Raw genomic sequence first — 25,688 nt, 5'->3', positions numbered from 1 at the left:
TCAGTAATTTGTTCCATACCAGCTATTTACCTTTTTGGTGCTTACATAAAGCACCAAAGTGACCACAATATATTCCTTGGTTTCTTCCAACCACACAAACTCAACACAGACTTTACCCTCTGAATCTGCATAGTCTGCAGTATAAATATGACCCATGTAGTCATAAAGGCCAGATGACTTGGTAGACAATCCCATGTGGACTGGAGCACTAAAACACCAGAAGGGCTTTCCAGTTTCATCCAAGAGAGTCAGATCCATCACAAAGCAGTCCTACAAACACAAGCAGAAGAGATTATTTCCCCATGGCCCAGTAAGTAGATCTGTCCCTGATGTTAGAAGAAATATAAAGGGTTCAGAGGGTTTTGTACAAAGGTTAAAACCTCAAAATAAAATTGATAATGGTTCACTGACCTATTGCAAGAAATACTTACTTAGAGGTTTTCTACAGAAATCAAAATTGCAACCCACAGACATGAAACACTGCAGTACAGAAGGTACCACTGCCAAACCAAATCAGACATTATTTCTTGAACATTTTTCAGCCCTTAACATCTGTTTTTCTCAATTATTAGTTACTTTACCATTCAAATGATTATAGTCCCTTCAATATGAGTAAGCAACCTAAGCTTAATGTCAGTTGCTAAACTTGTGTGAATGTAGCAATGTTTGCAAAGATACTCAGGGACCACTCAAGGCAGAGCACGCAAAATTACCCTTCCAAGCCAGCTGTATACAGTACTTTTTGAAAGGCTCACAGCTTCAGTTCCCAAAAAGGTAATAGTAATAATCCTGATGTAATTCCTCCTCTTACAAATTCTTGAAAATATTTCTTTACAAGATTACACAACTAGATAATTTAAAAATGTTAATGCCAATTCTTTTGTCTTTGCAAACTGATAGTTTCCCATATCCCTTAGAAGCACAGGAGTTGTCTGTCATGGTTAGTATCAGCTGTTCCTTATTCTCTTGAGTTCTGAATCACTAAATGAATCAAATTATCTTAATTATGTTGTATCTGTGGTCCAAAAGCAGAAATAAACCAAAACCAACACATTCCATGCCAAAAAAATTCATTTGGAATGCTTTATTTCTCTGTACTACATAGTTGTGTTTCTGTTGCTCTAACATTGCTTTCACTATTACTTTACTTCAATCAAACAACATAAGGGCAGATGGCACAAACATGAGGCAGTATGATACACACAGTTTCCCTAAGCCTTTTAATGCAGACTATGCTGAAAATACAAAATTCAAACCAAACCTGATAATGATGGTATCATAAACTTATATGAGCTACAGAATCACTGGAAACCAGAAAGAATTACAATTTTCTGGTTTGACAACTTGCATATATAAGGCCAATTACAAAATGTAAAGTGGGATGGTGTTGGGTGGTGGGATGGTGAGGTTTCCATGCATTTCCTTCCTGGTTCTAGTCAGGATCAGGTTAATTTTTGCAGCAGCCAGGAGGTAGCGTGGCTAACACAGTGACATTGTTCTATACCACCTCATCTCATTTCCAGGAGCAAGGAAAAGGTTGTCTTCTCAGTCAGACTATTGTGGCATGGTCAGGTTGAGTTCCTCCCTTCACATGCATGTTTGCATGTTAATCACTCGCCTCTCTTGTACCTTCTTATTATTAATTTTGTTGCTGCTACTCTCCATTTTCTTCTCCCATTGCTGTTTCCAGTAAACTGCTCTTATCTCAACCTTGACCTTTACCTTTGTGCCTCCAGTTCTCCCCTCCAGCTCAGCACAGGGCAGAGGAAGGGGAGAGAGCCAGTAGAGAGTGTGATTTGGAGTGGTTACAGTGAGAACATTAAATTGGAGAATACCATTCCTAAGCCATGACAATTTCCAACTATCTGTACTTCAGCAATTAAATTTTTTACTAAAAAACCCAGAAGTGCCAAGAAAGCTTTTGGGTTTTTTGGTTTTCCTTAAGAGTATTAAACAAAATTCAAATAAATTCCAAGTACTGGAATGTCCTACTTCTGTGGCTGATGTTATTCGGCCTCCACACATTTTAAGAATTTTAGACACTTATGGTAAAGACCACAGTGAATTCAACCCATGGCTATATGCTGACAAATTCTATCTGTCACCCCAAAATGAGGCATTTAAAAAAATTGTATTCTTTATTTTGTCGTAGAAACAAACACTCAATATAATTTATGCCGTATGCACATAGGAGGGAGACTAAAACTGAAAAACTAAAGACTACAGCCACAGCTGTTTCCTCTGTCAGATAACTTCCTAAATTCTTATATACTACTCAGGAGTATTTTCATGGAAAAAAAAAATCCTGCCAAGCAGCTGAATCACAGATTAGACTCGGGTTAAAATCACAGAATGATTTGGGTTAGAAGGGACTTACATAAGTCATCTAATTCCAACTCCCCTGCCTCACCATGCTCATCATGGGCGAAAGAATTTTTTTGCCTTTTTTTGTCAATGTCCAATTTAAATCTACCCTCTTTCAGTTTAAAAATATTGTCCCTTGTTTTGTCAACACATGCCTCAGTAAAAAAGTCTCACCTTATCAAACAATATTTCATTCCACATCTATACATGATTGGCAGAAACAGCAGTTTTATTAATTTTGAGGGTCTTTTCAAAAGACGTGCCAAATTTGAAATCAAGTGTTGAACTAAGTGATTTTTCAGTAGTGCTTAAACTACATTCATCAGAATTTTTACAACTTCTGAAACATTCACGCCGATAAAGTACATTTAAAAATATGTGCCTTCACCACTATTGCAAAAGGTACAGAAATAATCTGAAGCTTTGTTTGAAGTAACTCTTTCAGGAATTTTATCCAACAGAATGTGTGAGCATTCCTCTAAAAAAATAAAAAGTTAATCCAGCTGACTGATGTACCTGACTGGAGCTAGGTGCTGACTGTGTGGATGTGGTCTGTAGTTTCTCCCTGTGGCCACTGGCATTTTAACATTCCCCAGCAGTTCCTAACTTTCACTGCATACACACCACAGAACTGCAGAGTATTTCCCCAGAGGTTCAAGGCTTATTGCTCACAAACAAACCCCAACCAACCAACCAACCCAAAACAAACAAAAAACCACAAAACAAAACAAAAAAAACCAACCCACCCTCACATCAAACCCAAAAAAAGCCCTCACAAAAAGTACATCTGCAGTATTTTTTCTTTTTTTTTTTTTTTTTTTTTTTTTTTTTGTCCAGCATTTACAAGCAAGGCTGGTCAGCCACAGCATCTTTGCTGAGTGGAAAGCACTGGAGTGATAACACACATTACATGAATGAGTCTAGCATGCAATCCACACACTATGAGAGAAAGCAGAAAATGTTTTTCCTCAAAATTCACTTATTTTTTAAAATATTGGAACACAGGTCCTTGTCTAGTAACAGACACCTTCTACATATCAAAAAATTGTTTTAAAATTAGCATATTTAAGATGCACAAACATAATTCTGTTTTGAGATAAGCATTTCCACAAACAAAAAAATATTTCTGACCTTTACATTGCCTTTAAACACATCTGTTTCCCAGCATATGCCAAGTGTCCCAGTAATAGGAAAGTGCTTCCTATTATCCTTCAAGTTTACAACTCTGAGCCTCAGGTATCCATTTTCAATGTCACCTGAAAATATAAACAATATACAACATTACAGCAGTATAAATCAAATTCAGTCCAAGTACGCTGTAAATGTTCTCCTTTTCATGTCTTTTTCATCTCACTCACCAATAAGAAACCCTGCCATACACCAACAGCTAAATATCAAGCACTTCATAGAGGAATTAAGTTGCAGTTCGAAGTTTGATTCTGTGATCCACAGCAGAAATAGCAGCTAAAAACTCTTTTGTATTTTTTAGCATAAAAATAGGAATGGCACCTAAAGAACTTACACAAGGATGCAAGGAGTAAATTTCATATTCAACACTTCCATCTCTAACTGGAAACTCAACCCAATAAAAAGGGTATACAGGTAACAATTTCTCCTTAGAAAGGATATTGCATCATTTAAATTGACATGCATTATGATTTGATTTGAATCAAGTTTTTAAATTATGAATTTAATTTTTTTTAAAGTAGCTTTCCAAAACTCCTGGTTCTTGGGGTTTTTTTGGCAGAACTACTATGATTTGTGATTTTTTTATTACTACGTATATCCATATTTCTTTGGTATCTCTTCTCTCAGAAGAGATTGACTTTTTTTTTTTTTTTTTTCCTTTGCTATCAGAGGAGGAACCAGGGACTCCAACATTCTAATTATAAGTTTGGGAACATTATAATGAACACAATCTGACTACAAAGAAAAGTGAAAATAAAAGCATCACATGACACAAGCAGATTTCTTGGTAGGACATCCCTTAGACAAGTTTCCTTGAACAAGAGATTCTCTCTCAAAAGAGCAAAACAAAAGCACTAGAGACCTCAGTGCAAAAAAGAAAATATCTAGGACTTGCAGGAGACAAATGAGAAGGGCGAGAAGGAATTCCCAGGAATATAATGCCTGTCAGGATCCAGTAGCAGGTCCTGGATGGTAAGGTAACAAGCTAAGGGGCTTGCAGAGGTTTAAGATGGAAGTGACAGAGTGAAAAAGGAAGTGTTTTGCCTGTGATTCTCCTTCGATCAAGCTGAAGTAGCAGCATGAGGCCACAGACAGAAGAAGCAACATCAGAAAGGCTGGCTGTGAGTTAAATGGCTGCATCCAGCAGGCAGTGCCAGCAAAACCTCTGCTTGGTGGCTGCTTGAAGCAGATCGTTAGAGGCAGTGAAGGAGAAAGAAAGCCCACACTTCAACACAGAGGCCAAAAACTTCTCTGAACTGGTGCTGTAGAGCCAAGGCACAAACCAATGCTGGAAAGGCATCACTCACCAGTGGGGAGTCCAGAGAATACTTACTCTGGGGAGGAAGCAGCCCAGCACATGACAGAGAACAGCAGCTGCAGGTTTTTCAATACAGACACTGTCTGGAATAGGAGTGTGAATACAGTAACCAACGTGACCATGCCCAGGAAATATTTTGTAGGAAATACTTTGTATGGTTGAAGGAAAATGCAATCGTCCGGACCATGATACCCACTGTCTTTGCAGTGAAGTGCAAAAGAAATCAGTGAGAAAAATGTAAGCAGAATTCGTTTCCAGGACCCAGCTCAAAGTAGAAAAAGGGCATTAACTTGATACCTGTCCAAATGGTTCAGTTCCAAAACCTCAGTAAATCAAATTCAATGACAAAATGTCATTCAAGGTAAAAATATTTTACTTAGTTTACTAACTAACCACTGAAAGACCACATTTAAAGTTGAGTTTTTGAACAAGATTTGAAAACATCAGTCAACAAGCATTTTTTTCTAAGATGACTATTTGGTTATCCACAATTCCAGTCTGAATGGAAGTGGCCATTTCTCTTACTCATTCAAATCAAATGAAGTTTGAATGGATTAAAAATGGATTGAAAAAAGCATTCTGCTAATAAATTAATGAAGCCCAGGACATCACTGCCACTGCATGACATTAATACACCACTGCTAGATAGATCAGCTGGCTAAGGTGTATTATAGTTACTTCTTAACTTTAGCCAGAATGGAAATAGGCAACAGATCAAGAATCTGAAGGCTAATTATTCATGGGCTGGTTAATCCAGTCTTTATATATGGGTTTTTTTAATATAAAAGCTCCATTGCAGTCTTTATATTCCAGAGGAGGGAAAAGTCTGCCTAGAAACAAGCAAGGAACTGCAGGCTAAGTACTGAAGTCTTCCCTTCCTCACCCCAGTCACATAAGAAAATGAAATTAAAGGACAGAACAAGCTATGTTAAACATATGAAGAGAAACACAGAGAAAGCAAATTGGACAGGGCTTTCTTCAGCCTGATCCAGACTTTGTTTCATTGTCCCCTTATAACATCTCTAGTCCTTGGTTTATGCAAGACACGCATAGCAGCAAAGCAGCAGAGTAAGTTATAGGGAACAAATATTTCCAAGTAAAGGTAATAAAGAACATATATCATGTAGACAAACTTCAGGGGAAAGAAACAAATAGACCAATAGTTCCGGAGTACTTATTTTAGCTAAAAGCCAAGGAAGTTTGTTTTGCTAACCAAGCCTTTGTTGCAAATTGTCATTTGATTGGTATTTTCAGAGGAAAAGCTGTGCTTAACACTAATTCTGGTGCCAACAACCAGCCTTAAGACACTGAAACGGTTATTTAAACTTGCAAATCAATCTTCAAGGTCAAGCAAAACATTTCAAAAGCCTGATATGAAATTTTACAAACAAATCTTAAAAGCTCTCTAAATACACAAAAATCAACTCTCACATTTTGCAAGCACATCACATCAGTTTACATCAACAAGAAATGACATTGAAAAGTCAAAGCTTAAACTACCATGTGGGTACAAAGCTGTGCTTAAAAAGTTGAAAACCTGGGTAAAAATACACTTCAAAAGTATTTATTAAGAAGCTGGATTCATAGCTTCTGGGAGTCTTCTGGGAGAAAAGCCTGTCATACCTTCCTGAAAACAAGGAAAGTTTTCTAAATATTTTCAATTCAGTTACAAAGTATTTAGCATATTCACCCTACACTATCTGCCAGTGAGACCATATTGCCAATTCTGTTTACATGAAAAGGAGAATAAAACAAAATGCTAAACCCCAGCCCAAACAGTGGCAAACCAGCTAATTACTGTAATGTAAGTATTAATAACAGAAAAAAAATCTGAAGCCATATACACTCCATCTACTTGGTTCAATGAAGTGTGACATAACTTTTTAAATTTAATATTAAGAATTCTGCAAAAAGAATTGCAAACAGAGTAGCAAAATGAAGCTCAATACTAATAGACACTAACAAAAAGCAGATAAATATTAATATTGAACAAATAAATCAGTTATTCTGCAAAATACAAATGGGCATTCTCTGGTAACCTAGGAAGGCCTAGAGCTCCCTAACGAAAACCAATAAATAAGTAAAAGAACAGTATAATAGCTGACAACTGATCTGTGCCTCAAGTTGTAGAAATTGCCATGGGCATGTCTATAATTTAAAATAAAACTGGACTCAGTAGAGAATTTTCAAAAATAGCAAGACAAGAACATTGCAGACTTCCATGCTTCAGAGTCCTCCCAGAGGAAGGGACAAAGAATATTATTAGAAGGGAGCCTAAAACCAAAACACAAACCAGCAAACACAACCAGTCTGGACAAACCTGGCCACCACATTCAGCAACACCATGTTCACCAAAATGAGAAAAATGAACAACAACTTAGAATGAAAAATGTGAGAGCAGACAACCATATGCTGCATCACTACACCATTTCAGGAGGAAGTCAAGCATTTTCCACAAGGAATTATTGTGTGAGCACATGGAAGGGACAAGTTGACAAATGAGCTTATTGTCTGCAGAACCATGGCTTCAGCTGCCTGATGTCCTGTGAGACCAGAATCTGGTGGCTGTCACACTGCTGAAGGTCACAAAACCAGTAATTCAGAAAACACTCGTGAGCATAAAACAGATTCTGTAACTTGCAAAGTGAGATGGCATCACAACTGTAGCTCAGGGACATTTCCTAAAATTTGCATAAAGATCAGCTTATCAGCTTAATCTTTTGTGGAAGTAGCTTCTAAGCAGCAAGAAAGTGGTATCAAGAAAGGAAGTATGCCACATAATACTTTTTCTTGTGCAACTGTATTGCTAGGAGCATAACATTTTCATTTTAGAAAACAAAATATGACATTCAGCTAAACCAGAACAACCAACACAATTCCAAAAACTCAATCCTCTTGCCAATTTTGAGACGTTTTGGGGTTTTTTCTGATAATATAAAGAGGATTCTTGTACTACACAACACTTCAGGTAAGATTTCTTGCTACATGCGTAGACTTTCACTGAAGTTTTAGCCGTAGAATTATTCATTTAGTTTAAGCTTGCAACTTTTCTGGAATCTGAAAAATGTATTTCAGGTGTATTTCAGGTTCAAGGACTACTACACTCCACACTGCACAAGGCTGCCATCTAAATGACAGCTCTTGGAATCACCAAACACCAACGAGAAAAACCAAACCAAATCACGGGGAAATTCTGTAGCCCGGTAAAAGCGCTCACGTCTGACAACAGTGCCCTCTACTGACCGAAAAACAACATGTTCTGCAATCCGCACTGCTCAGGAGTGTGGATAAAAAAAATTACTGCCGATACAAAAAAAAATTATTTGGGAGCAATAATTAATTTACAGTACTTAATTCTAAATTAAATTCATGACAATGTCTAATTTTAATATTTTAATCTGTCTCTGCTTACAGAAAGACAGCTATGTAGCTGTAGGAATTTATGCTGAAGTTATGTCAAAAGAGAGATCACACATGTATTTTTCAAAACCTCAGTACAATTATGAATTTGGGCTGTATGAGAATAACAGGGATGGTCAATCACGTCTCATGGAAAGAAGTGCTGAAAACAGAATGAAGCAGCAGTTAAAAAAAATGACTGAAATTGTTTACCACACAATGACGAGATGCCAGAACAGGCAACCTCAAGCTCACCAAAAAAAAAACTATAGATCTTAAAGTTCACAGTAACTTCTACAAATTTATCTATATTTTCAATCTGTCTGTGCATCCAAAGTATACTCAAGGCGAATTCTACAGAAATAAGCTTCCAAATTGTACGAGGACAAACTGTCTCTCCTTTATAAAATACAACTGAAAGAAACATCAGCCTGCACCAAGAGCTATGCCACCGCATTATTAATGCAGCAGAGAACTAAAAGAAAAGACCCTGACAATCTGAAGAATTCAGTCCCAGGCCTGACACTATAAAAATGTAACAATGGGCAGACTTCTTACAGAGCAGCCTTAGGATGCCACACAAAGCACCATGCAGATATAAAGAAACCACACAACTAACAGACATCTTACTCTTAAAATTCCATTTCAGTTTCACCCCTTAAAAGAGAGAAACTGGATACAAGAAGGAAAGACAGGGATCATTTCTAAAACAAACATTATTGTTCTGTCAACTTTACGTTTTCTGCAGAAGAGGCACTTGAATGATCCACACAGGTACATGCAGGTTCTGCCATGAAGGTCAAGATGCAGGTTGTACTCATGCAGTCCATACTCTGAGTCAATATCATCCAGTAAAGGTTGATTAGGTGGAGGAGTATATTGACTTGAAAAAAAGAAAAATAATAGAATTTAGCAAGGGGGAACATGACTTAATAGAGATGTAACATACAGCCCTACACTGAGACTGTCATCTTAAGACAGTTTTGAAATCAAACATCTCTAGTTCATCACACTTCTTTTAAACTAATACAGTGTCTAAAACTGCTGATCAGCTGTTCAACCCAGCCAAAGGGAGAAAATATGGCAGTCAACTTTAAAAGGTACATCTGTTAAACTTCAAAACACGGATTTGTCTTCAACAAAGAAAAAAGCATCAGCTTAACTACAAATCTAAAAGCCCACTAGCTCTAGAGACTTCTCTGAAATAGCAAATATTGAAATTATTTTGCCTGTGCCTAACTAAATAACTACTGCACATAAATGACCTGAAGTGACCACATGCCAGAGGCAACTGAGCAACTTCTACACAGGATCCAATCTGGTACTAAGAGAGAAGGTGTTAAATCTTACATTCTGTGAGAGAAGAGCCACACTGAGTTATAGTGGGCATTTAAGACTACTGGTAGATACAAAAGTATCTGACTAGAAAGCGGAGTGGCAAATAAATTCCCCAAATACTGTTCTAAAGCTAAAAAAAAAAAAAAATTGTATTTTTAAACAGTTTATAATGTATAAACAGGTATTACATTATACACTGCAATATACACATATACAAACACTTAATAGGAAACCCTGCTACTCTCTGAATAGGACTAAAAGATAATTGCAAGCACCTCACCAGTTTACCAGAATTTTTCTCCCCTCTTACACAGCCAAAGATTACTTCTCTACTTCCTGAAATGTCTCCCTCTTTTCTATCACTGTTTCAGATAGGAAGAGGAAATAAAAAGACTGCTTATGAAAAGGGAGAAAGTATGGGCAGTGTATTTCTAACTTTCTCAATACAGCCAGTACTAGTACACTTTTTTAACTAAATTATCTCCACAATAGCATAACGATGGCAATATTTTAGTATGAAAATGCTTCTACATTTTTGTATTTACTGTAACTGTTGTTTATATTACACAAGAATAGTTAATTACTGCCTAAACATAAGCATCTTACCAGCAGGCAATTTTAATTGTAAAACTCAAAGCTTTATTCAAAAGGTTATCTTTACTTCCCACAAAGGAAAACCAAACTTACACAGTAGCAGAACCCAAAATGCTTCTCTCAAGAAGTTGATTATAATGAAGATTCGCCATAACAAAAGCAATTTCATTTTTCTCCTGAAAAGTTAATTAAAGTATATGTATTTTTATCTGGAAATTCTTTTTTTCACAAGGTCTTTCTGAGCATTAAAATTCATAGATAAATGCTGCCGCTTATTACTCTGCCAGTTACTGTAATACTGTTAGTAATGGCTTGCTTTAATACTTGGACTCCTAAAACCTTTACTGTTTTTTCACAAGAGTACAGAATATACATAAAAGATTACAGAATTTCTGTATTACAGGGAAAGAGAGGGAAACTACCTATGTCTAGGCAAAAATTATGAGAGCTCCAAGAATTGCCCCTAGCTTCTAATAACCACTTTTAAAAAGATACCTAAACAAAATCAAACTGCACTTACTCCCAACTGCTGAAACATCAAGATTATTTTCCCATGTAAAGAACTATTTCCAAAGAGGGCTAACATCAGTGAGGAATACAGAATTATTCAATAGAAACTGTGAATTTCAAAGTAAAAAACATGTCTTCACCAGACTATTTAGTCCTAGGAAAACATTAAAAACATAACCTTCTACAGATGTCTATACAGAGAAAACATCAATGCGAAAACTAGAGACAGAGGTATATATTTACTTCAAGAACACAATACTAGGATATCAAGTTTTTTTTCTCTTTAAATGCATTTTTTTAAATCCTGCATTTCCAAACACAGAAGTCAATAGGAAAATAATTCCCTGCCAGAAGTCTATTACTCTCCTGAAATGTGGGCAACTACTGTTTTCATCTCTCTGGGTTACCAGAAAATGACATCCTCTATTCAGACTTTTGGCTTTTTAACTGCTCCTGTATTTTCAAAGTGCAAAATTACAGCTATAAAAGATTTAACTAGGGAGATCTATCAATCTCATAATTTCTCAGTCTTTCTCTGTCCAAATACCAGAAGGCCCACGTAACCTGCCCTTGGTTTCTGTTATGCAGATATGTGCAAAAAACAAGACGTGTGGCATTTACAATTATTACACCCACTGACACTTAACTACCTCATATTACTCTGCCTACACAGAGAATAAGAACTGCTGTTCAGAAAAGCAAGCAGGGAAAATATACTGGAGTGAGGCACTCGATTCTTAACAATGATGTGAAACTTGGTTATGACTGAACCATTTCCAGGTGCTGAAAGATCTCTCTTTCTGAGCATGGATGGGGCCAATGCATGAGCAAGACCAGAGAGCCAACAATACAGGGGCACCCATCTACAAAACGTCTGAAGATAAGAGAGAAATGGCTGTTCACTTAGCAGAGATTTTCACAGACTGAAACAACCAATAATGGGTTTATGCCAGTCAGGTTTTCAAGTTTTCCAGGAAATGGATTTTCACTCTTACCTTTAAGTAGGAGTGAAAGAAATAGTCCTTCTGCACTTTTAAACATTGCCTCTGGCGATTGTGTACATTTGAGGCAGCATGTTTGCAGCTGGAGATTAGACACAACTTTGAGGAACTGCTCACAGCCTCCCTTAGGAAAGTTCCAAATAACCTAAGTCTACATCAAGAGCATGGCTGAGGGGAGGAAAAAAGGGCTACCACCTCTCAATTCAGACCAAGAGCAGAACACCTGAAACAGGCCTCCATAGCACCCAGACCTACATAGCCACAGGCAGACACAGAGGTGCCAGTGCATCCCATGCAAAGATGCAGATTCCTTCTGAAGTCGACTTCAGATGTTCGGCACTGCCCTCTAAAGACATTCACGTCTACACTTACCCTACAGAGGCTAACTGCTTAACCTAGACTCTTAATACCAAGAATTTAATACCTCCAAAAGGGCACCATTTACAGCATTCCTGCTGCTGGAGCAGGATACAGCTACCTGGTGATGTAGATTAAAATTAAGTTGCTATGTGGGAACTCATCACTTTGAGTGGCATGGGCAGGTAATGGCACGAATCAGAGGAAGAAGCACTTCTTTTCTCAAACCATTCCATTTAAAATTATTCTAGCATATCAAACTTGGGCATGTGAAGACTGTAAAATAAATAAAATTGAACACAGCATCTAATATGGAATGATAGATAACTGATCTCTTAATTAGAAGTGGATTTTTAAAAAAAGTATATATACTCCTGTGACAGCTCTTCAGGATACAATAAATCTTCCACTTACTGTCCCTACATGTGTTTTGTGGTTACTAGTTTAGACAAGATCTTTCAAAATCCAAAGGGGAAAAAAAAGGAAGATTAAAAAAAAAAAAGCCCTCCTCAAACCCAAACTACAAGCCAATTTTTTTTTTTTTTTCATTCAAATCATAATAAAATACAGAAACAAAATGTTATCTTACCTTCCAAATTCCTACTAAGAGTCCTGGACTCAGACTGAAGAGCTGGACAAGCTCATCAGCACCAACTGCGACACTACTTTCAGTCAGGTTGCCAAGAGGGTATTCAGCAATCAAGGAAAATCGACGAGGTCTTTGAAAAGAACATACAGAATGAAGTAAAAAGGCTGTGTCTCCTTATTCATGTAAAAGTTCAGTTTAATTTCATTTTTAACTGTAAAGTCTGACCAGCAGCACATGATGAAAATGGTTTTGAAAGCATTTGCCATGCAGAATCATAAACCATACATTTGAACAACCACAGTGTACTAGCAGGATCTCAACCCCTAACAAGAAAAGAAATAAAAAACACTATGATCTTCTAAAACATGCTTAAAAAAAGAACTTACGTACTTGCCCAATTTTTCAAGATACAGAATTACTTTATAACTTGTTTTTCATACTCTATTGATACTAGATGAAATCACTGAGAAGCAAAATTCAAAGGAAAGTATCAAACTGTACATATAATAAATTAAAAGTATGTGCTACAGGAAGCGTTCCTTTTTTAGATTTTTTTTCTATATTTTACCTATAATTAAAGCCATTAGCTCCAAAAAAATCTTAAATATAAGTTCATGAACACTCTTATTAACTAATGATGCATTTTAAAAAAGGGCAGTAAGTAAGAGTTTGCATTACCTACTCAGAATGAAGAAGTCTTCCTCAAATCCTTTTCAGACTCAGGCTCTTACTATATTCAAAACAGTTCCTAGACTTCCACATAGTATCACTGTAATACCACCTACAATCAAACACTGAACACTGTCTGGGATGGGGCATCCACAACCTCCCTGGACAACCCATTCCAGTGTCACACCACCCTTACAGTAAAACATTTCTTCTTGATCAACATCAACCTTTTCCATCTTTAAGTCAATCAGGCCTGTCCCTGCACTACTGCCTTATAGTCTAAACAATGACATACTGAAATTGGTGAAACCACTGACTTCATCTCTAGTCACAATTTCTAAAACTTGTAACTCTGTGAAATAAACACATCAACTGCCTGCAAGCTTTTTTATTTTCTACATATGAATCATCATCTCGGTAAAACAACTACATTTCCCACATAATTTGACTGCAAGACTTGTTCAGTTAACTTTATACAAAAGGCTTCTCTTGATTTATTTGTTTTATAAGTATATACTCTGCTCATGGTTGAAGAACCAGATGTTTTGTAGGTGACCAATTCCCTCTTTTCAGAGCTCTATGGCCAGGGGCTTTGTGTAAGAAGCAGGCAGCTGACTCTGTACCTACTATACACACAGGCTCAGATGTGGGCAAAACTCCTTGACAGCAACCAAATACCTCAAATAAACACTTTTCATTTATTTTTTAGAATATAATGACAAAAACCACTGTACACATGTAAATTAAAAAACAAGGGACATGCTGTGGACTGTGTGACTTCATATGCATGTACTGAAGACTGCACACATAGTTAAACATCAAGTTCCCTAAATTCATATACACACCTACCAGACAGAAAATAAATTTTAACAACATAGAATACCTGACTGTAGCCACATAAATACTGATTAACTCTTCCAAGCTAAATTTCTCACAATAAAGTCTTCTAGATTTACATTTTTCTTTCATGCTCTAGGGCTTAGATTCAGCTTTCCAAGTCAGGACCTATCAGCCTGCATATCACATGCCAATTAACCTATGAATTAATGCCATAGCTTGCTGGATTATACTATTTCTACTATTCCTCTCTAAAAAGCTCTACCAAAGAGAAGAACATAGAAAGAACTACTGCGGGGAGGCTTTCAAATGAAGGGTTAACTTACTGAATCAAACAAATGTCAGATAGGTCCTACAGACATATTATCAATCAGTTACACCCAAAAAATCCTCAAAAATCCTATATTAAAACTCACCCATTCTTGCTGGGAGGTCTGTTTTGGTCAGGAAGCAATAGTGTAACTCCAAACAGTTTTAGGGTTGACAGGATGTCCAAGCATGGCCAGTCTGTACCATACCAAAGTATGGTAACAGATGTGTCCTTAAATGATAGTTTTGGATTCTCTACTACATGTTCTTTTCCATTTTTGTCCTTTAGAACAATTATCCAACTCAAGCCAGAGACTCTGTTATTTAGGAATTGAGAGGGGAGAGGAGTGTTTAAAAACAAATTCTCAAAGTGATAAAATTTAAACTATGCTTTCAACAGAATTTTTACATTTCTACTAACTGCGACTCAGTTTCAGTCATTTATAGATTATCATTGTATCATTCCATTATGATATACATTTTATAGCTCTAATTCTATACTACTCCAAGCCATTAATGTTTTGTACATTGTTCTGAAGTAAATCTTTGTGACAAGGCATTGCTTACTTCATAGCTTCTTTGTTTTTACATGGAAGACCTGTGTAAGGATCTAGAAATTTAACGAGTCGCATTACTCTAGTCTTGAAGGCACACGTTTGTTCGAAGATGTATTCTTTCTTCCAGTACCCAGGCTTTTTATCATGTAGAGCAGCACGGCCCAAAGAAACAGCTTCTGTTTGTTTAGACTTCATTTTCCATTTTGGTTGCAAATAATTGGAATAAAGTTTCAGCCAAATTCCACTGAAAATAAAAATAGAATAAAGAGGAGTAAATTTCAAGAATAGTCACTTCATTTTTACATGCACATCTCAGCTACCACTGAGCACAGTGTTAGCAAAAAACCAGTCTTGTCTGTCTTCTCAAAAATATGGGATCCAGGATGAAGCTCTGTGACAGCACAGTCAGTCAGCAAGTAAGTGAAAACTGATAAAGGTTAAGCAGAAATTTTTGAAAATTCCACCCTAAAACAATGATGTGTCCTCCTCATAGAAAATCAGCTAGTGGAAAAAGTGGTTTAATATCTCCTATTCAACAAAGACCATCTGTAGACTTCAAGTTTCTCAGTTCAGCTGAGGAGGACAATTAGAATCACCTTTGTTTGGTGGTACTAATGTAATTTCAATCCTTTCTGCACTCTCTTTGGAAAAGCCCAGAGAAGACATGACTTTCTGAAGTCAAAGAAATATGTGACTGTAACGATGGGTTCATCTCTTTCATGCCAGGAAAACTATTAGTTCACATTTCAGCCCCTCACACCCCAGTATCTCTAGCACACCCCAGTATCTCTAGGACAATTCACAGAGTTGAGTCCAGGAACCTACAAAAATTCAATCAATAATCTGTGAATATAGGTTGCCAATAAGTTTTCTAATTTTGAAATGCTAGACACACAGTGTACATAACTGCACTGAAGAAAATTACTAGTGAGGGCAACAAATAGTTGAGACATTTTCTACCATTTATCAGCAAGGCTACCAGTTCTCACTTATCCTCAGGCAAACTTACACTAGCATGTATGGTATGGCATCTTCCCTTCTCCTTAAAGTATTCAAGGACTAGATCCATCCCACACTGCCTCCTACCCATCAAAAGCATTCTCAATTCATTAGCTACTGAGAATAACTCCCCACATATTGAGAGCCAGCTCTGGTTATTGATGCAAGCAGACCCAGGAATTTCGCAAAAACCTTCCAGCCTGCTGCTCTGCAGATATAGACAGAATTCCCCACTGCCATTTTTTAAGACAAAAGTGTCTAAAACACACAGACCAATAAGTTACCATAACTGGTAAAGGTGGGTTCACAGTCAACATGAGTTTTCAACCTTCCATTCACCAAAAGCAGAGTGGGAAGGGTAACATAAAGAACAATCCCCATAACTGAAACAAAGTTTTAAAATCCTTCTACTTTAAGACCATAAAGGGTAGCCAAGTTACCAGACAGTATAAAAACATTTCTGATGGAGGGGGAAAGTTCTTTTTTTAACTCCAAAGCAGTTTAGAACTGTCCAGTCATGAAAAAAGGAGAGATGTCCTTAACATAACATCACATGGGGAATTTGAGCTGTGTATCATCCAATTGGTCTTCACCAGCCTAAAACACCCAGTAAAATAACCTCCTATAAAACTTTCCTGATAACTAGAAACTCCTTCCCAAAAAAAGATATCCTTTGATGGAGAGAGATACTCTGCACCTTACTGTATGATGCTGAAAAGACAGGGCTTAGTACTAGGCATTTCCTGCATTTTGAAGTTGCAGGCTCAGGCAATTTAGTTGACTGAAGATAGACTAAGGACAAATACCTACCATGTTCATCCTCACTCTCAGAAACATATTGCATCTTCCTTTCCCAAAACAGTGTTGGGCAAGCAAAGAAATTAGTTCAAGAAACTCAAAAATTCAGCTAGGGCAGGGAGACAGAGAAGAAGATGAAGGAGGACTTGGAATCACAAGTGTTTAGGAAGGTATCACTTCCCCTTCATCCTCAACTTCTGAAGAAGTCAGGGCAGATAAATCAAAAAGGCATCCAACAGGGAAGCACAAGTTTGCCTCTTTCACAGCAGAATACATGCCCTGCCCTTCTTGCCTCAAATTGTTAATACTCATCTCAAGGTCTCTTACTGAACATTACTACAACAAACCAAACAAATCTTCTACTGCTAACTCAGATGCCAGAATCAGACACATCATCATCAGTCATCACTTGACCACAGTGGCAAAGACTTTGCCCTGTGCTCTCACTTCCTCTCACACAAGCACGTTCTGCTGGTGATCAGAATCCTCAGGCCTTCACAGGCAGACCATACCCATGAACTTCCCACACTGCATGGTAGGAAGGCTGGAATATCCCATGCTGTGACAAGGAGGGTACAGAAAGGGAGGGTCATAAACATTTCCTTGTCCTCAATAGTTACACTGGAGAGACATCAGTGCCAAGAACTGTTCAAGTGAACAGCCCAAAGACAAATCACTGCATTAGGCAGCACAGACATAGCACAATGAAAGACTGATGGTCCTGTTGCAACAAGGACAGCTCCCTGTACATCCAGGACACCAGAAATATCCTAAAAACCACAGTCAGATTTGTCACAGAAATATGCAGTGACTCCCATTAAAACTTCTGTTCATTCACTGCAAGATTCAGGGTCTTGAGAAGGTCCAGGAAAATCCATCAGGAAGAAATTACCTGGTCCCCCCTGAACCAGTCAGGCTCCTAGATAAGAGAAACTAACTCTTTCCAAAGTCTCATTTGTGCACGCACACTAATCTCTATTGAGATTAGAAAATGGAAACAGACATTGTCGAGATGGAGACAGATGAATCATCTTCCCCTGGACAGCCACAGTGATTTTATCCTGCTTCACCATCCTGAAGTGGAAAACACATACCAAGATTGGTAATTTGTGTCAACTATGCAATTTTTATCTACCCTCAAAACCTAAATCTGGATTACAGATCTTCCCTTTAAACTCATCAGTTCTAAAGGTATTAATGCCAAGGTAAACTAACTAATTCACCACACAATTTTTAGTAAATAAGGGAGAAATAGATTCATACCTGGTACAGCAACTTCCTATAGAGGAAGACATTTTCTCATTCAAACAACACTAATGCAGTAGAATCCTACAAAGAAAAGGATGCCCAGATCCTAGTTATCACACACCAACCCAAGTCTCTCCTCTTCACCCTTTCACAAAATTATCATGATATTGGTTGGAGCAATTTATGAACTCTGTATAAGCAATCCTTATTAAAAAACGTGTCGGTATTTATCTTTGTCTCTTTTGTTCTCATTTAGACGTCACCAAAGATTCACAAACAGAGCAACAGATAAAAACCACTAGTGGATCATTTGATTGAATCAATTCCTCTTCAAAAATCTAATGAAAGAATAAAGTATGCAGGACTTCAAAATTGTCAAAGCTACAATTCCATAAAGCTACTGGCAACACACCATTAAGGATCACCTGAACCGAAAAGTTTCTGCAGGTCCATGTGAATACAAATAAATATATAGAAATTTTAAAATTAAAAAAGTGCTAACACCAACATTTCAAAGCACTGGATTTAGTTTTTGCCTCATAACCCCCAATAAACAACAGGCCCTGCACAGCTAGAATTGCATGCAACATGTACTGTACGCTGTGCAGGGCAATTTCAGCAGAGTAACTGCCCAGAGGTGCTCTGGCATCAGAGAAACTGAACTGGAAAGACTCATAATTCAGGTAAACACAACTAGGGCACAAACTGAGACCTTCTCTCTTCCTTACTTGTCATTGGCCAACTCATAGAAGCGTCTATTCACACAACCAAGAGACAGTAGGGACACAGCATCTAAATAGGAAAATATCTTCAGCAGCATTTCTGATGGCATGCTAGAAAAGAAGAGAAAGAGGAATTCTGTTAGACTTGCCTGCAAACTCCAGAAATTACAATGGCAGAGAATTTTAATTTCAAACCAGACAAAAACAGAAGAGGTGGAAAGCAGCAGGTTGTAAACAGATGAAACAAAAAATCACCTAAAGAGTTAAATTGTGGAGTTTGGGCTGTAACTTCACTCTTTGGTATGTGGCATTTGCCTAAAATAATTAATCACAACTTATTCCAGTGGCACAGCACGATTACACAAAAAGTTGTAAGTTTGAGGTTTTATTAGACTTTGTTAACTTTAACTATGTTTGATATGAAACTATCTCATTTAGCTTCAGTTCCTTACTGCTTGTACCATGATTTTAACGTTTATTCCACAATCACCAGCATTTGCAAAACTGCAGATACATTCACTCTCCCTTTTGACTGCCGCGTCTGGCCTGAGAACGCACCAGGACAGAAATGTCCTAGTCTAACAGCAAGATCATGCTCTACCTCATCATCATCTCCAAACTGTACGTGCTCAGGGGTCTTGTGCAGTTTTCATTTATGTCAGCAGAAAGATGTGAACTTCAAAGTAAGAGCCAAGTGATATCCTGAAAATGCCAATGTCTCTGCATCTGGAAGGCTGCCTGAAATGCAGGAGCCAGTCTAGGCATGACAAGCAGAACATACCCTGGGATTGAGCCAAAGTGATTTTTGCATTAGCAGACATGAACCTCATACAATTTGAGCAGTAGCTCATAGCTGCAGAGTTTAAAATACACGCATTTTATACTCTTAATTTTTTTGAGCATTGAGTATGGCCACATCAAAATCACTGCTGAAAATAAAAGGTGCTGTGAAAGTCAACACCCCATCTGTGCCTCTTGTCCTTTTACTAAGGGGTTATTTGCAACACTTGTTGATTTATGACACTGTTTCAGAAGCAGAGAGCTTTAAAGGGTAGCACAACAATGCCAATACCTCAATGTTTGTATTAAACTCACAATCTTAGTTACATTGACATAGAAATAACATGCAAAAACTTGCACTGTTATTATGTGAAATAACTCATAAACTCTAAGTCCAAAGCAATTAGTGCACTCATTCCAGAGACAATTTAGAAGTGATACCTTAAAAAGCTGCAAATTAGCTAAAATAATATACTTGATCCAGAATTTTCAACAGCAGTTTTTACAGCTGTATTCTTTCTCCTTTGAAGGAAGCTGATTTTTTTTTCTTTTTTCTCTCACTATCACACCAGTCAGACAGCATAGAGGTGCTGAACTGGCCATCCAATGCAAAACAGAGAAATCACTACACAGTAGTGATCAAATGTATAAAACTAATTGCTTTTTCAGGTAACATAGTCTTAGAATATTTTTTGTAAAAATGTAACTAATTTTCAAAAAGAAAACAACTCATAATTATATTGAAACTACTCTTTCACTGCCAAGCAGGAAGAGAAACATTTACCTTGCAGTAAATATGCAGCAGCCAGTAATTCCTCCCTCCTTTTATCCCAATCCACCATTCTCAGCCTCTCCATACACTAAGATACACTTGATGACAACCAATAACCAAGAGAAACACATGAAGTTTAATTCCAATCTGGCTTTTATTGAAGTAATAAAATAACAATTTTTATTCTCAAGGAACAACACTGCCCATGACTTCCAAAGAAGTTGCTGAAGGCTTCACATGGCTTGGAAAACCTACATAATCCTTATGAACCTAGCAAATAACACAAAGGAGAACCATGCCAGAAAACATTAGAAGGTGAACACAGGATCCCAAAGCAGGCCAGGAAAGAAAATCTTTTCAACTCAGAATATTTGACATAGAAATCTCCAAGATATGAATACAATTACTGCAAGCAGTCAAAAGGCAGTTTACAGGGTGACTTACTCACAGACATACTCACCTCTCAAAGCTCATGTTTCGTTTCAGTTTTCTGGGAGGTGTCAAATACAGACTTTCAATGCCAGCATTTACACTTTCAGAACATTCCCCAGGCCTGGCAGCAAAGGTCCTTAACCTACTTGTAAGAAGGAAAAGCTGTTAACACATATTCACAAAATGAAGAAATACGCATATTGCGCACACCTAGACACAACACTTCAACCAAGGCAGGATGCAGGGAATACACCACGTGGCAATCATTATGATTTGAACAATTACACCCAAGTTAAAATACCTGGCATCAGGAAGATTCAGATTTAAACTCACAGCTGTCAACCCTGTGATTGATCTCTCACAGCAGGCAAAGGCAATAATAGTGTTGCTGCTCCCCCAAATCAGTTTGAATCTGGTAGAGGTTTATTACCCTTAGACAGCTGCACCCCTGTGGCCACTACAGCCAAGCTCCACTGAGGCCCCTGCAGCAAGTCAAACTCACTGATTATTCTTCTGTTTCACAACATTACTCCAGAGACATTTTTGAGCCACTCAACTTTGCTAAGCGATTAAAAGATACCAGATAAAAACAATACGTTGAAACTTCCTCAGAAACTGCTGAGGTTCAAAAAGAATTTGTATCCTTTCAAGCATAAACAAAAAGAAAGGAGATTTAACCCATGAAACAGAGAGCAGCTAACAAGGTCTAAGGGATGTCTAGGTGTTAGACAGACAAATTACTTGTCGGTAGAATTGCTTTAGTAAGGTTTATGGTTTGACACGCTTCAAAGATTTCAGATGTAGTGAGAGGTTAACAAAGCTTGGGAAGAAGGATGACCACTGAGAGTGGACACAAAGAATGCAGAATTTACAGGCCAGAGGGATACCTGGAACAACTCCCAAGATAAGGAAGAAACTATTAAAGCCAACTCAGCAATTGTGCTGAAATCAGCTACAGCTTCCAGAAATGTGAGACTGCCACCACTGACTCAAAAAAGAGAAAGACTGAGCATGCAAACTAATCAGCATGAGAAGCAAGAGAATTGTTAACCAACAGAAGATAGAAAATTAATTAATAAGAGAATTATGTAGCTTGTAGCCAAGGAACTAATTCCTTCCTTTGCTAAATGCCACCCAGCACTGTGCAGAACTGTAAATACATCAAATAACTCCATGTCTGGATTGGTCTCTTGCACACCATGGTGAAAGAACCTGCTCTGGCAACATTTCCACATCACAGTTGGGATAGAAAAGGAAGAAACTTTGCATATTTCTAACACAAATTCTTACAATCCAACTGCTCACAGATTTTTCCAAGTTTTCTGATAGAAAGGTCTTTGTCAGCTGTAATTGCAAACAAATCCTATCATTAATCCACAGAGAAAGATGGGGACAGAGTTTCAATCTTAAACCAAATCCTTACACTTCATACCCTCGGATGCCACTGAACAAGCAGAGCTCCCCATTCACTGCATTACTGACGCTTTAAATTGCCAGCAGATTTCCAACACCTGGTCAAACCAGCTCGGGGTTTCTAGGCAACCAATCCATATGGGGGGGAAATAGCTAATTTTGAAGTATATGGTTATCATATACATTTAATAAGTTCTTGATTTAAGATTGATTTATGCTTAAAGAAAAAAAAAATCAAAATAAATTAACAGCGCTGGCCTACATTGTCAACTGTGCTATGTAAAACAAAACAAAAATATCCAAGACACTTTACTAAGAATTGTTACAAGCTTAACAAAAAGACATGCACATTTGAGCTTGGGTGCTAACCAACTACATTAACAACTACAAAAAAGTAGTCTTGTAATAAATACAATCTGGAGATCAAACAAAGGGTTTTACTAATGTATCATTATCAAAAACACTTAGATGATGAGGCCCTAAACACTTAGATGATGAAGCAGTAACAAACTGCTGTTAAAGGGATTTAGAGACACAAGTTGTGTTCAACAGCAGCAGAGCCATCACTTCTGTATGTTCCAGGGCAGCACATCCCAGGCTATTCTGCCCTAAATCCATGCTGAAAGCAGAGAGTTTGGGCATACTCTCTAGGGATGCAATTTCACAAACTCCAGGCACAGAAATAATTCAGATACGAAGCTGGATTCTGGATTTTAAAATAAGCTACCTTGGACAAGCATAAACTGCACAGACTGTCCTTCTTGCTCATTTTAACCACTAACCTCTCCCTTCTTCACTCCAGGGAGAAATATCTGAGGGAAGAAACACTTTGCCCATGGGTGCCTTGAAAACTTTAATGTAATAGCTATTGTTTTTGTAAGCTTCAATTTTAAAAAAAATCTGCTGAACTTTTGTATTCGCCAAAACAAAAATATTCTCAAGGTGTGAAGAAACAAACAGCAACCGAATCCATAAATTACTTTTCAAGTACTGCGTGTGCTAAGATTTTAAATTAGCATTAACAAAATGCTTTTAGGTTGCATTGACACAGTTTGGGCAGATTAGCCTAAGATGAAAGTCAATGACAGCTGTTACACCCCCTCTTTAGAGACTTCTAGAACTGAGATGATCTTACTCAAGAGGCACAACTTCAATTGCTTTTTCATTAGCTTTCAACCTGTGGGGCTCACTTTTCCAGTATTTTCATTTTCATACCCTATAATACTTGCAATGTGCCTTGGTTTTTTGATGGTCAGCAAACAATTGTCTTCTGAGAAACATTTCAAATGATGTACACAAAGTTTTAAGTAGTGAAAAAACGTGTCTCCTCCACCTCTGTAAGCGTATGCAGGGAAAAAGAAAAATTACAATGATGTTTTGGATGGGTTGGTTGTGGGTTTTTTTTTTTCCTTCAGCTGTCTATTTCAATTTAATTTTTAAAGGGTGGATATTACCCCAATCCATTAGCAGGTTGAAAAAAGGCAAAAAAACCCACCCAAAAAACAGCAGGGGGAATGAAACTGCTATGAAACCTAAGGCTGTAGAAATGGGTTAGCAGAAAAATCTGTTTTCTCAACTTTGCCTCTAAGACTGATGCTTTAAAATTTTGAAAGCCTACCCTGTACTGTAAGAATTATGGTAATCACACCTTCCACAGCGAAACCCTCCTATTTATCACAAAACCCAAACTACCCTGGACGTATAAAGCAGCCACTAAACTAACTTTGTGGGTACCCATTACAGCATCTCCTCCAAGTTGAAGGACACAGAAGTTTAGGCTCCCCAGGCAGGAAAAAAAGTGTTAACCCCAGGCCTCTGTGCACCTGGCAACACCAGCGTTCTCCACTGCAAGGCGTCCACTGGGCCAGGAGAGGAGAGTACCATGCCCACAGCCCTCGCCACGAAGACTCGAGAGCTGGAAACCAGAGCCGTGCAACACGTGAAATAAGTTTTTCAGAGGAGCAATGGGAGCTGAGGGAAAACAATTAAACCCCCCTCCCCGTTAAAGGTGAAGAAGGCCGAGCGGGCGGCCCCGGGCCGGCAGAGCCCACGGTTACCTGCCCCGGCCCGTCGCCATGGCCGCTCCAGCATGGGACAGCGCCGGCCTCGCACCGCCCGCGGGGAGGGCAGGGAAGGAACAAGGGCAGCCACCCCCCGGGGCACGCCCTGGGGCGGGGTGGGCCGGAACGGCGGCGCCCGGAGCGCTGGCTGAGGGCGGGCGGGGCCGAGGCGGGGCCGAGCGGGGCCGGGAGCGCTGGCTGAGGGCGGGCGGGGCTGGAGCGGGGCCGGGCGGGCACGGGGGAGGCGGTAACGGGGACGGCGGAGGTGCCTGAGCCTCGCCCCGGCTCCACGGCGAGCTCCGAGCTCTCGGGCACTGTGGGCTCGGGTCTCAGAATCACATAATTAATTAGGCTGGAAAATACCTCTGAGATTACTTTACAATTTATGACCAAACACCACCACGGCAGTTAGACCACAGCACTAAGTGCAGATTCCAGTCTTTCCTTAAACACCTCCAGACCCGGTGGCTCCACCACCTCCCTGAGCAGCCCATTCCAATGTCTAATTGCCTTTTCTGTGAAGAAATTCTTCCTAATATCCAACCCAGACCTCCCTAGTACAGCTTGAGGCCATTTCCTCTTGGAGAACAGGCCGAGTCCCACCTTCAGGCATTTGTGCAGAGTGATCAAGTCCCCCTGAGCCTCCTGTTCTCCAGGCTAAACATCCCCAGCTCCCTCGGCCACTCCTCAGACTTGTGCTCCAGACTCTTCACCAGCTCCACTGCCTTTCCCTGGACACACTCCAGCAACTCAATGTCCTTCTTAAATCGAGGGTGTCAAAACCGAACACAGTACTCTCAGTGGTGTGGCCTCAACAGTGCCTGATAAAAATAAAATGTTTATCCTACAATGTAACAGTGGAAAGCCACCTCAGTGGCACGTGGCACCTTTCCTCCCAGACCACCTTAAAAACGGAGAACCCGTTCCCATCAAGGAACTCTCAGGCGCCGCGCCCCCACCCCGGGTCAGAGATGGGGCGAGGGAGCCGCAGCGGAGCCGCCCGCCTCAGTGGAGCTCCAGCCGCGGAGCAGTCGGCCGTCTGGCACGGGGAGGTTCCGACCCCCGCCGCCGCCGCCGGAGCGGAAAGGAGCCGGCCGCTTTCCCCCCCCCAGGCTCAGCACAAAGAGTTCCAGCCGAAGAGCAGCCTGACTGCAGCCGCTCCCCGTGCCGGAGCGGAGAAAAGAGCCCCGGCCGCCCCGTCTGCCCGCAGTTGCCATGCTCCCCGTACGAGCCGCCCGCAGCCGCCACGCGGTCAGCCGCCTCGGCCAGATGAAGCGTCCCCGAGCTGGCCGGACCGCTGCCCCGCTTCAAGAGAAAAACCCCACACCCGCCACGTTCCACCTCCCACCGCACAAGCCCCGGTCCAAACCCCCACAACGTTGCCGCCGCTGTGAAGCAGCGTGAGACCGAAACGCCATTGCTGCGGCAAAGACT

General features: G+C 39.2%; 1 protein-coding gene across 1 annotated transcript; it reads right to left on the bottom strand.

Moving 5' to 3' along the window:
* LOC310923505 (F-box only protein 15-like) lies at positions 1 to 24,271 on the bottom strand (the record flags this gene model as incomplete). The annotated part of the gene is made up of 10 exons (XM_083885483.1): positions 1 to 270; positions 3,496 to 3,620; positions 9,007 to 9,152; positions 10,295 to 10,377; positions 12,659 to 12,788; positions 14,581 to 14,790; positions 15,041 to 15,274; positions 18,804 to 18,908; positions 20,810 to 20,923; positions 24,252 to 24,271. The coding sequence occupies 10 exons, from the start codon at positions 24,269 to 24,271 to the stop codon at positions 1 to 3; spliced, it is 1,437 nt and encodes a 478-aa protein (XP_083741609.1).
* Between the last annotated feature and the right edge of the window lie 1,417 nt (positions 24,272 to 25,688).

Source organism: Zosterops lateralis (genome assembly GCF_965231275.1).
Source record: "Zosterops lateralis genome assembly, contig: HAP1_HAP1_SCAFFOLD_76, whole genome shotgun sequence".
In the NCBI taxonomy this organism is placed as follows: Eukaryota; Metazoa; Chordata; class Aves; order Passeriformes; family Zosteropidae; genus Zosterops; species Zosterops lateralis.
This window is presented reverse-complemented; position numbering and strand designations above follow the sequence as displayed.